Source organism: Sorex araneus, chromosome X (assembly GCF_027595985.1).
Source record: "Sorex araneus isolate mSorAra2 chromosome X, mSorAra2.pri, whole genome shotgun sequence".
NCBI classification, from domain to species: domain Eukaryota; kingdom Metazoa; phylum Chordata; class Mammalia; order Eulipotyphla; family Soricidae; genus Sorex; species Sorex araneus.
In genome coordinates, this window is record NC_073313.1 from 345,394,384 (window position 1) to 345,407,127 (window position 12,744).

General features: G+C 54.0%; 1 protein-coding gene and 1 non-coding gene across 3 annotated transcripts; both read left to right on the forward strand.

Moving 5' to 3' along the window:
* Window positions 1-1,932: 1,932 nt before the first annotated feature.
* Window positions 1,933-11,694, forward strand: KLF11 (KLF transcription factor 11). 2 transcript variants are annotated; one of them, XM_055121635.1, is made up of 4 exons: window positions 1,933-2,104; window positions 4,628-4,897; window positions 6,651-7,593; window positions 11,210-11,694. In XM_055121635.1, the coding sequence occupies exons 1-4, from the start codon at window positions 2,063-2,065 to the stop codon at window positions 11,488-11,490; spliced, it is 1,536 nt and encodes a 511-aa protein (XP_054977610.1). In that variant the 5' UTR covers window positions 1,933-2,062; the 3' UTR covers window positions 11,491-11,694. The 2 variants fall into 2 exon arrangements, with proteins under 2 accessions (XP_054977610.1, XP_054977611.1); XM_055121636.1 differs by lacking the exon at window positions 1,933-2,104 and adding an exon at window positions 2,435-2,511.
* LOC129400534 (U6 spliceosomal RNA) lies at window positions 6,324-6,430 on the forward strand. The gene has a single exon (XR_008627758.1). It is a non-coding gene; the product is annotated as a U6 spliceosomal RNA (small nuclear RNA).
* Window positions 11,695-12,744: the final 1,050 nt, after the last annotated feature.

Here is a 12,744-nt window from a genome sequence, read left to right on the forward strand (position 1 = left end):
AAGTGCGGCCTAAACCTCCCACCAAAAAAGCAAAACAAAACCAACCCAGCGAAGAGTCAAAGGTGAGTCCTAGTCTGCCTGGGCTCGGTCCAGTTCCGGCAAACCTGCACTTTAATACCAGGAGAGAGGACAGGACAAGGGTGTGAGTCTCCAGGGTTATTTCTGAGGCTTTTCCAAAGTACCCTTGTCTCACCAGAGCCCCTCGGAGGATGGTTCTGCCTCCTGGTCGCCCAGAAATAGATCACGGTCAGTTCTTGGGCCTTCCCTCCTCTCCAGGCGCCCCCACCCCCACCCTCCACCTCCAGCCTTCTTCCTGCCCGGGTCAGGCTCCCCTTTTGAGTGTCCCCAATCAATCTCTTCCAACACTCACAAAGCAACAGGCAAAAGGAAGCAAGCACAGGAAGGGGAAGGACCAAAGGTGAATCTCAGACCTCTGGGGGAAGGAACAGGGGCCAGCAACCCAAATGAGTAGAGGATGGCTGCGGTTACAAGGACACAGAATCAAAGGAGTCTGTACCTTCTCTTCGCTGACCTTTGTTCGCTCATTCAACCGATGTTACATTTGCCTACAGTGAGCCCAGTGCTGGAGGGTGTGCTGTGAACTACACACATCCCCTAAACCTGGACAGGTTTGGGAGGAAAAGGCACAATCAGGAAAGGGGCTTTGAAGGCTGGGGGAAAAGAAAGGAATGGAGGGAAACCAGAGGTCTGTCTCTTCCCCTACCTTAGCCAACCAGGCAGGAACACAGCACAAACTCCACCTCCCTTATCTCATCTGAATGCGTGACAGCCCTGTCCCCTCTTGGGGTCACTTCTGTGGGGGCAGGGACTTCTCTAGCTCAAAGCACAACCTCCATGGTGCCCGGATCACCTGCCCTGGGTTTTCACGTGGGGATGATTTCTCACTGCAGGAATTCTGCACATGGCACTGCACCAAACTCAGCAAAACGGGTGGGGTGTTGCCTGGAAGAATGAAGGATTGTCCCAAGCTTTCAGGTGGGTATAAATAAACCTGATCCCTGCTCTCCAAGAACCTGGAGTTACGCAAGTGGACAAACCACACCCAGAGAAGCAAGCAATCCAGGAAAAAAGGAAAATAAGGTGTGGCTGGGGCATCAGTGAGATCCTCTCATGCAGGCCTGAGGACCTCCCAAGCAGGGGTAGTGACTTCCACAGAGGTGGGGGAAGAATTGCCATGCTGTACTTCTGGAGATTACCAGCTCCCCCGGAAGTTCTTGGGGAAGAGAGTCGGTCACAGATAGCCTAGAAGCTAGCCCTGCAGTAAGGCTAGCTTCTAGCAGTTGCAAGGAATGTCACCTGCATCTGCTAGAAGCTAGACGGAGCTGCCAGCCATCCACTCGTTCTGGCCGGCGAAAAACTTCTAACAGCCAAAGAAAGGAATATTCGGGGAGGAAAAAATCAAAAATAAGCAAGCAAAATACGGTTGGGGTCTCCAGAAATCCCTCCTACTGCATGGATCCACTCGCCTGGTTCTTGCAGACTGCGGGAGGCCCCTTTTAACCTATCGGGTCCTCCTCCTTCCCAGCCCACCCCGCCTCGGGGACATCCCCGGCGACAGACGCACCGCCCACTCCGGCCGCGCGCCCGCCGCAGCGCCGCCGCCGAGCTGCCGCCGGGACCTTTCCCCTACTTTACAGCACCCCCCCCCACCCCGTCCAGACCCCGCCCCCTAGCCCGGCCCCAAACACGTGCCGCAGCCCGCCCGGTCTGATCACGCCGCGGCCAGGCTCCTATCACGCGGCTCCCCGCGGCGCCCATTGGCCGGCCGCGCGCAAGCCGCACGCGGATTGGTGGACGGGCTTCCGGCCCCGCCCAAGTGGGGCGCGGTGTATTTTGGTTTGCCTCCGCGCCCCGCCCCCGCGGCCGCTCCCTCCGCGGCCGCCCCGCCCTCCCGCGCCGCGAGGGCCGCGCCGGGGCACAGCCGCGCGGGCGGGCGGAGGCGCGCGCCGGTCGCTGGAGCTCCGGGTCGCCGCTGCCACCGCCCGCCGCGCACCGAGCTCCCGCCCCGGGGCTGCTGGGTGGCCTCCAGGCCGTTGGCACTATGCACACGCCAGGTTCTGCGGGCCCGGGCGACGCGCGCGCGGTGAGTAGCCGCCCGTCTCGGCGAGGGGCGAGGCTCGGATGCACCGTCTGAGGGAGGCCGGGGCGCGGAGAAAGGGGGTGCGGGCTGGGGAGGGTGGTGGTCGACGGCGCGGGCGGGGTCCTGCCGCGGCTGTCCAGCCTGGGGCTGGGGCGATCCTCCGGGCCGGGAGGGGAGGCTGCGGCGCGGGGGCGGGGAGGGGGCGTGTGCCCCGGGCCGCCCCACCGCCCTACGTGCAGCTTTGTCTCGCGCTCCCGCCGCGCCCCTCCCCGCCGGCCCCGGCGCGGGGCTATTTCCAGCCATGACGTCACCAGGCCCCGGGAGAAGGCGGCCGTTGGGCAGGGCGGCGCGGCCGCCGGGAACATCGGGGGCGCGGGGGCTTCGGGGGTGTCGGCGACCGGGCGAGCCTCGTAAGAACGCCGTGGCGCGGCCAAGGCGGGCGGCAAGGCCGCGCGCGGGGCACCGGGCGGAAACCTATGTGGGCGGGGCCAGAGCGGGCCGGGGGCGGAGCCAAGGCTGGCGGGAAGGTGCTCGCTGGGAACTAGGCAGAGGCTCTGGGGGCGGGGCGGGGGCGGGGCCAAAGCTGGCGGGAAGGCCGCACGCAGGGAAACGGGCAAAAGTCGCTGAGGGTGGGGCCATAGCGGGGCGGGGCAGGGGCGGGGCTAGAGCTGGCGGGAAGGCCGTAAGCAGGGAGCGGGGCAGATCTGCTAGGGCGGGGCGGGACGGGGGCGGAGCTAGAGCTGGCGGGAAGGCCGTACGCAGGGAAACGTAGATACCGCTGGGGGCGGGGCATGGGTGGTGGGGGCGGAGCTAAAGCTGGCAAGAAAGCGGGGCACAGGAGACTGGCCCTGGACGTTGCCAGGACCGGCCGGCCGGACGGGCGTGTGGCAGAGCTGGTGGGCAGTTCTTGGCCTTGGAGTGGAGGGGTTATGTCCTCCAGTGCCTGAGGGCCACCGCTGCCGTGAAAGAGGTTCCAGAATCTTCCCTTCCCTCCCACCTGATTGCTGAAGTCAAAGCGCTGTGGCCCCACCTGGCTCTAGACAGATCAGGCAGCATTCTGTGACCTCACAGTTCCCGGGTCCGGAAAATGTCAGACCTTTGTTACCTGCCTGCTGGGGACCAGGGAGTGCCGCCTGAGCAGGATGGGGTTCTGTGCTAATGAACGCTGTGTGAAAGAGTGTTTTTTTAAGTGCTCTAAAGCTATCTTTGGGGGCCTGGCACAGTAGTACAGCGGGTAGGGCATTTGCCCTGCACATGGCTGACTAGGGTTTGGTCCACCGAACACTGCCAGGAATGAGCCCTAAGTGCAGAGTGAGGGGTAATGTCTGAGTAGATGAGCCAGGTGGGCCCCAAAATAAAAGAAAATAACAATTATTTAAGGAGAGATGGTTCGTTCCAGTTGCTTACCCCATCTCTGTAAGATCAAGAGAAGGTGATGCACCAGGAAGAAATCAGTGTTCTGGGCCAGGGAGGAGCTTAAACAAGCCGCCACTTGGGGCTGGAGTGATAGCACAGCGGGTGGGGCGTTTGCTTTGCATGGCAACCCAGGTTCGATTCCCAGCATCCCATATGGTCCCCTGAGCACTGCCTGGAATAATTCCTGAGTGCAGAGCCAGGAGTAACTCCTGTGCATCTCTGGGTGTGACCCAAAAAGGCAAAAAAAAAAAAAAAGACATGTCGCCACTTAAACATGGACTGAGAGAACCTGCATGAGGTTAAGCACTTGCCTTGCATGTGGCCTTAAACTCTAGCACCACATAAGGACCCCCAAATGCCCTGTGAGCACAGAGCAGAAATAATCTGAGCACTGTCCGGTGTGACATAAAACCAAATTACTGTTCTTCCCCACTCACTAGACTCCTGGTGCTATAATAGTGGCTTGGTGTTCTGAGTTTGGGGAACAGCCTCAGATCAGCACCAGTGCTACAGGGGATGGGGATGGGGGTGAGGTGATTAGGAGACCCCTGACTTTCACCAGACTTGAGACGCCCTCTGGTGAGCTGCCCCTCATGCTTTGTTCCAGCCTCCCAATGGCCAAGAGCCAGTGTCCCCAGGGAGAGTAGAACACTAGCAACTCTAGCTTGCACCTCTAGAATTGAAGTTCTATAAATTATTTACTAAAAGAAGTATGAATTTCATAACCTCGTTGAAGAATCCATTTTCTGGGCCGGAAAGATAGTATAGTGGGTTGGGCACTTGTACTGTAGGCTGCTGACCAGAGTTTGATCTAAAGCACCCCATTTGGTCCCCTGACCCCCCACCAGGAGTGAGCCCTGAGCACAACCAAATGTGACCTCGAAACAAAAGAAACAGGTTTTCTGTGCAAACCACTTACCGGCCAAGTCCAGCCCTCCTCCCTCCCTTCTCACACGTCACAGAGGATGTCTGACTACAGTGCAGAGCACATCCTGGAGAGGGGGAGGCAGGGGGGGAGCTTCCTGTGAGCCCCTGGAGTGGATGATGTCCCCTGCCCATCTGGCTTGCTCTCACTGTGTTGGCTGAGAGACCCTGTCATGTTGCCTCTAGGTGGAGATCATGGACATATGTGAGTCCATTCTGGAGAGGAAGCGGCATGACAGCGAAAGGTCTACCTGCAGTATCTTGGAGCAGACCGACATTGAGGCTGTTGAGGCCCTTGTTTGCATGAGCTCCTGGGGTCAAAGAGCCCAAAAAAGTGAGCTCTTAAAGATCCGACCCCTCACTCCTGTCTCCGACTCGGGGGATGTCCCCACCAGTGGACACGTGGATGCAGCAGCAGCCGAGCTACCAAAGGACTTCCACTCTCTATCAACTCTGGTAAGGGGGGTGCTTGTGTCGTAGAGAGGACCAGAGAGCACAGCGGGTAAGGCATTTGCCTTGCTCACTGCCGTCCCCAGTGTCATCACCAGCGTGACCCCTGAGTACTGTCTGTTCAGCCCAAGCCCCCAGATAGCTGTGTAGATTAATTGGAATGCAGGCAAACTCTTTCATACCCTCCCCTTGTCCAGGTACTGTTGGTGAACACTTGCTTTTTCCTCTTAAAAATCAGCGGTTCATGGGTCAGAGGGATAGTACAGTGGGCAGGACGCTAGCCTTGCAAAGCAGTTGACCCAGGTTTGGTTCCTAGTACCCCAGATGGTCTCCCCTGAGCCTTGTCAGGAGTAAGTCCTGACCATAGCTGAGTGTGGGCCCCCCCCAAAAAAAAATAAAATCAGCCCTTGAAGAGCGAAAGTTAACTGGGTGAAAGCTACAGGCTTTGTTGAGGAGAACGGAGGAGTGGAGCTTTTCCATTACCCCTGATGATTCAGTAAGGACAGGATCAGGGTGTGTGAATGGCAAGCAGAAAAAATCATGTGCTCTGGCACCAGGCTTAGTTGGATTGAAATACTGGCCTCTGTCTCTCTGTGGCATCCAGCTTGCTTTCGTGAGTTTTTGAGCAAACACTTTTTGTTTCCTTAACATTTTTACAGTTAAAGAATTGCTGGGGAAAACTGTTCTCAGTGGGAAAAATTAGAGAGCTTTCAGTTGCTGGGAAAAATAACAATTAGTCTAAACTGGGAGCTTCCACTGGAAGCAGAATATGGTCACCAACAAGTGAGGGGTGTGGGGCAGATGAGAGAAGCAGCGTGCCTGGCCGCACCCCCCAGATCATTGCACATGGGGCTCTTCCACCAAGAGGGTAGAAATACCTGGGGTTGGTGGGGAGCAGCACACGGTGAAGTTTACTTCAGACAGAACTGCCCATCATACTTCAGACAGAACTGCCCATCGTGGCCTTTGAGAGATGGTTCTCACAAATTCTACCATGCATTTAGCGTATACCCCTCAAATTTAATTTTTAATCATTTGAGAATCAAAAATTGTTGTGAAAAGCTCTCATTTTCAACATAATATTTCTCCTCTCTTTCATAGTCCTGATGCTAAAATTGCGCATCTCAGTAGGTGTGTGGGCCCAGGGCAGCGCATACCGGTGCTAATGGATGGGCCCAGCAGCAGGACTAGAGCCAAGTACTACGTCCTTGAACCTCATGGGTGCTCCTAGGAGCAGGCTTGGAGAAGTATTTTCTAGATCTTCTTAAAGGCACTGAAGCAGCAGATCAAAATAAGTCCCTTTTGAAATTTTATTTAGCACCAGCTCAGCTCTGGTACTGCTTATGATCTCCTGGGCATTATCACCAGGGGTGATCTTTGAGCACCACCAAGTATGGCCCCAACCCCCTCTCCCAACAACAAAATTACCTTTGTGCTTGCTTCGGCAGCCCATGTACTAAAATTGGCATGATACAGAGAAGATTGGTCTTGTCCCTGCACAAGGATAATATCAATGTTCATGACACCGCCCCTATGAAACATTTGCCTTTGAAGCTGCAGAGAGTATATCAGAGCTAAGGTGTTTTGCCTTGCACTTGGCCAGCTCCGGTTCGATTCCTAGCACCCCATATGGTCCTCCCAGCCCCACCAGGAGTAAGCCCTGAGTACTGCCGATGTGGCCCAAACCCTCCCCTTTTGCAAAAGGAAAAAAATTAACCTAGGCAACCTTTTCATGAAGAACTTTTCTTTTTTTTTTAAGTGCATGACTCCTCCTCAGAGCCCTGACCTCATGGATCCTTCGATGGGAACACTTGTCACTTCCCAAATAACTGATTCCAAAGCACGCTTGGTCGTAGCCACGCCCTCGGCGCCCGTTGGGCCCGCTAACGTGCAGAGCAGGAGGGCGGAGAAGGGCCTGCCTGCGGTGAAGCCGGAGCCTCGGGAGCCAGCCATGGGCCCCACCTGCAGGGCCACGGTGACAAGCGTCATCTGCCACACTGCGGGGAACCCTCCCACCCACATTCCTACTGCCCAGGCTCCGGACCTTGGACAGTCAGACAGCAGAGAAGGGAAAGCACGGTTCCTGGGACCTACAGAAGCTCTGCAGGACGCACCCCTCACGGACAATGCGCTTGCTGCTGACTTGGTGTCCTGCCAGCCCTGTTTGCACAAGTCTGGTGGCCTGGTCCCCACTGACGGTGGCCACCAGGTAGGCTGGCCTCTCGCAGTCAAAACCTGCTCACCAAAGAATTCCGAAAGTGACTTGCCCGGGAAGGCCGCTCCTCTGATTTCTGTCCCTGTCCCCAACCCTCCTGTCCTTTGCCAAATGATCCCTGTGACTGGACAAAATGGCATGTTATCAGCTGTTTTGAAGCCGCCTTCCCAAGTGTCAGCGGGGACTGCCAAGCCCATCCTGCCCCAGCCTGTGGTGGTGGGCCCCTCTGTGCCTCAGGGAGCCGTGATGCTGGTTCTGTCCCACGGAGCCCTCCCCCCGCCCGCCGCCTGCCCGTCGGCCCTGATGGCTGTCGGGAGCCCCAAGTTACTGCCCCTCGCGCCTGCGCCAGTGTTCATTGCCTCCAGTCAAAACTGTGCCCCTCAAGTAGACTTTTCCAGAAGAAGGAACTATGTGTGCAGCTTCCCAGGCTGTCGGAAAACATACTTCAAAAGCTCCCACCTCAAGGCTCATCTCCGCACTCACACGGGTGAGTAGGGGGCCAGGTGCGGCTTGGGGGATGTTCCACCCTGTGCTTGGGAGGTACTGGAGCCGCCTTCGGGCTAGCGGGAAGCACGAGAACCAGTGGGGCAGGTGTAAATGTGGCCATTTTTCTTCAGTTCTTAGAGACCGCCTTGGTTGTGTAGGGATTGGGATTAACAGCACAGCCTCAGTGATCTTTCGCAGCTTGCCATCTCCTCACCCCAGAGGTAAAATGCTGTGTCACTCTGACTGTGATCCTCTGTTGTACAGCGGTGCTCTTTCGACCCCCCTCTCCACATCTCACTCTTCCTTTGCATTTTAGAAAACGTGTGTTGGCATTCAGTCGTATCCTAGTATTTAACTCAAGTTTATTATGGGAAAGGTCTCCTCAGAAATTGCAACAACTTTTAGTGGCTTCTTATTGCTTCAGTCAGCTGGTCCTGCAGTGATAGAAACATTTGTCTTTCTGGGGCCAGAGCGATAGCACAGCGGATAGGGCGTTTGCCTTGCACGCGGCCGACCCGGGTTCGATCCCCGGCATCCCATATGGTCCCCCAAGCTCTGCCAGGAGTAATTCCTGAGTGCAAAGCCAGAAGTAACCCTTGAGCATCGCTGGGTGTGACCCAAAAAGCAAAATAAATAAATAAATAAATAAAAACATTTCTCTTTCTGTCTGTTAGCATAATTGCTAGCCAAACATGCTTGAAATGTGGCATGTTTCAAGTAGGAGAGATGAAGTTTATATTTTTCTTAAACTTAAATTGATCCAGTGGTGGGGCCAGGGTGATACTACAGCAGGTAGGACACTTGCTTGGCGTGTGGCCAATTCAGGTTCAATCACCGGAACCCCGAGTGGTCCCTCAGCAGTGATGCCTGAGCTCAGAGCCAGGAGTTAAGTGCCACCAAACGTGGCCCCAGAACAAAAACAAAATTTAGTGATGAGCTGGTATTTAGCCAAAGTCTAAGGGGTGCATAATAGAGTGGTCTTCAACCACCAGTCCTTGGGCTGGTATCAGTCCACGGGTGTAGGCCACTGGTCTGCCTGCCACGTCAGCACTAGCCCTGGCCTGGGGACCATACGCAGGACAGGTGCCTGCCCGCAGAGTGAGAAGGGCAGAGGGCACTGCCTGACATGCTTTCTGCATTGGTGGATTAAGGCGGAATTTCTCAGGTATTTTCTTGCAGTCCTGTTCTTGAGATTTGTTTTCTGTTGCTTTGTTTTTTAGAGTTCTAGTTTAATGGTCTGCGTGTTAACTTCACCTTTCAGAGGTTCATACACATGCATGTGAACAGAGGTCACTTGCAGTATGAAGTGGGGTCTAGACGTAGATAAAAGGGGTCCTTCTGTTCTCCACATTGGGGAGTCGCTGTCTGCTTCAGGGATGAGGCCCCACAGCTGCCTGTGAGCAGCGTGTCTGTTGGCCTTGTACCTTCTCTCGTCCACTTACTGACCCCCTTGATGGAGTGTTTCCTGGAGTTCTTGGTGTTTCCTGACCTCGTCCTTCTTTGACCGTAACAGCTGCCTCTGTTCCTCACCATATTCCCGCTTTGGTCTTAGGAACTTCGCTATCTGTCTGCTCTCACTCTTACTGGCTATACTGTCTGGGTGTCTGACACTAGCCAGCGATTGCCGTGGGTGTGCAGGCTGGCCAGGGTGGCAGTCCCAGTGTGATGGGCCCCCGATCAGGCAAGATCTACTTGTCCCTAAGCCACTGTGGTCACACAGCCCTACAGAGATTTCTGGACTGGGAGGCAGTGGTAGGAGGCTGAGTTGTTCCACCAGTTCCCCAGCAAAGAACCCACAGAAGGTACAGAATTGGGTGATTCTATAAACACTTCCAGGTTTCTCAGAGCACTTGAATTCAGGCATTAAAATTAAGAATCAATTTCTTTTTATATATTTTTTTTATTTTTAGGCTTTTTGGGTCACACCTGGCAATGCTCAGGGTTATCTCCTGGCTCTGCATTCAGGATTTAATCCTGGTATTGCTTGGGGGACCATATGGGATGCTGAGGATCAAACCCAGGTCAGCAGCGTGCAAGGCAAATGCCCTACCTGCTGTACTATTACTCCAGCCCCAAGAACCAATTTCTTAAGCCACTTTCTAAATACTAAATTGGAATTTTCATAAAACAGATTCTTGAATGTTTATCTTAGTGGGGAAAAAAATTATTACAATAAGGGGAACTGAGTGAAAGCTATGTTTGTGACATGTTGAAAACAAGTCCAACACTTCATAAATCCAATACAGAGAAGTGTTCATCTTTGTCCACCACCTGGCCGTCCTGGTGCACTGCCCAGAGTGGACAGAGGCTCCTGGGAACAGGTCGGTTAGACTCATGTTTACCTCCTGGTTTCTTTTGAAATCCTGAAGTTCAGAACGCTTTTTAGACCGTTCATAAAAGACCATTGTGATCTTGAGTTTTCCTGTTACTTCAGGTTTGAAAAACAGGGTATTCTGTTGGTGTCTCCTTAGTGCTCATTCAGAATCACCTATTTGCCACCTACCAAATGAATTACTTGCCTTTTAGGGGCTCAGATACACAAGGATGGGTGAATTAGTCATAAACCCTCCAGAAGAGAACCACGTGATGGTGACAGGTCTTAACACAGTGCCCTGAGCAGTCTGGGAGCGTCACATCCTTCTCAAGAGTCAGGACTTCTTGGGGCCGGAGCCCTGTACAGCGGGTAGGGCACTTGCCTTGCACACGGCTGACCTGGATTCAGTCCCCCAGCATCACACATGGTCCCCAAGCTCCACCAGGAGTGATCTCTTAGCTCAGAGACAGGAGTAAGGCCTGTGTGTCACCAGGTGTGGCAAAAAAACAATAATAATAATTCAGAGTTTTAGGCCATGGAAAAGGGAACAACCCGTCTTCTTCTCATTGCCTCAGTCTGGCTGGACGGGCCAGAGAGCCAGAGTGCTCCCTTGAAAGGCTCCACAGCGCACTGCACTGAGGGAGACCAGCACCCCTCAGGTGCTCTGAGGCAGCCGGCACGGTCAGCCTAGAAGGGCCCGTTCCGGTTCTAAACCGCCTTGTCACTTTCAACAGAACATGAAGGTGGAGTTAATGATTTTGAGAAGTCTCACATGTCAAAGTGGGGACTTTTAGTTTTTTGGATGTGCAGCTTCCTGAGAAGGGAAGGAACCATTTCTTTTGAGAATAGTCCCCCTGCCCCAAGCAGCAACAACAGGTTTGTTTCCATTTTAAAGTATCTTTGAGGTGCTAGAGAGAGCACTCAGGGGACTGGGCACAGGCTGTGCGTGCGGGGGGCCTGGTGTCGGCTCCCAGCACGGCATGGCCCGTAAGCACTGCGGGCAGAACCCCCAAGGGTTAGGATGTAGGTTTGCCCACCGGAGCCCTGGGCGTATCCTCGCTGCCCTGGGCACCACCAGGCGTGGTCAGAGTAGCTTCTGAAAAGTCAGTCTGACATCCCGTAGGTCTTGACATGCCACGTCTCAGCTGTGGCGGGAAGAGACCGCTCCTCTCTCAGGTAGCCTGAGAACAGTGAGACGGGCTGCCTTAGACTGATGAGTAAACACTTGCGGTGACGGCAGACGGCTGTCCAGTAAGGTGCCGAGTGTGTGTCCTCTTCAGTAAGTGTTGTTCTCCGTTCTTAGGGGAGAAGCCTTTCAGCTGCAGCTGGGAGGGCTGCGATAAGAAATTTGCTCGGTCGGATGAACTCTCTCGCCACCGCCGAACTCACACGGGGGAGAAGAAGTTTGCGTGCCCCGTGTGTGACCGGCGCTTCATGCGCAGTGACCACCTTACGAAGCACGCCCGGCGCCACATGACGACCAAGAAGATTCCTGGCTGGCAGGCGGAGGTCGGCAAACTGAACCGGATCGCCTCAGCTGAGAAGCCGGGCAGCCCGGGCGCGGGTGCGCCTGCCTCAGCCTGAACCACCTCAGGCACCTTCAGAACCGCTCTGTGGGGACTCGAACTCGCGCTTCTCCCAGAAGTTCATCTCAGAGGCTTGGGCCAAGTGGGAGCTGGCTCTGATGAAAGTATGTTCACTTGTTCTTTTCCGTTGGGACCCTGTTCAATATCTTTTGTAGTTTCAGAAGTTTTATTGTTGGTTTTTTGTTTCTTTCTTTTTTTTTTTTTTTTAAGAAAGTGGGGGGAAAAATTGATAATCTAAATCACCAGCATTCATATAACCATTTTGGCAATAAAGTTTACAAAATCTGGATTTTTACAACATTTCTATTCATGTTTTATAGAAGTGAAACAGGGTACTGGTTTTTATACTGTTTTTTATAGCAAAAAAATATTTATATTGCTGGTGTTCAGATCACCAATTTCTAGGTAGATAATTTTACAATCTTTGTTTTAATGTTAATAACATTTTTATAACCTTTTTGTAAACTTGGCATATTAAATCAGAAAAGTAAAAATCACAAGATTTTAATTAGGCCTTTTAGAGCTCAGAATTTTCTAGAATCAGAACTGGTTGAATAGGGGCCTCTTGAAGTAAGCGGGGTGGGGTGGGAACTTTGTAGTGAGCTTCTTTGTAACATTTTCCAAGGAAACTCCAGGCAGACCATTCCTTCAAGGCTATAGCCCAAGGAATTCCAGTGAAGTGGAGCTAGTCTCCTGTGCCCATGGTGTGACACGGGAGGGACGTTCCCCGGAAGAGAGTCACAGTCCGTGCTAGGTGTCCAGTGAGCAGGGAGCCCGTTGGGAACCGGACCGTGCTCTGGTGAGGTGGGCAGCGTTTCTTTCCCAGGGAGCAAACCCTGTTCAGCTTCCTGTTTGTGCTTCATTCACCAGGAAAAAAAGATCCCATCAGCACTCGGGCTTGATTGCTTTGTCAGTTGGCTTCTTTGACTGTGGCCTGTTCCATAACATTCTGTGGGTAGAGCGGCTTCTCCGAGAACAGTATGTCCTTACTGTTGGGAGAACGCGGGCTTCGCTGAGGTGGCGGCTACCTGCAGACAGTCCCGCTCCGTGTGTCAGTGCTTTCGTCAGGCTTTCCGTGGCAAGTGCCAGTTAGGCTGGTGGGCAGCGGTGTTACCCCACTGCCCGAAGTCGGTTCCCTTGAAGGAAATAGTTTTGACCAGTAGAAAATGACTTAGGATGGGGCATTTTGCAGTCTTCCTAGGTAACAGATGAGGGGCACCACCTTGCTGCCTGCCCTGTTGGCACAGGCCTC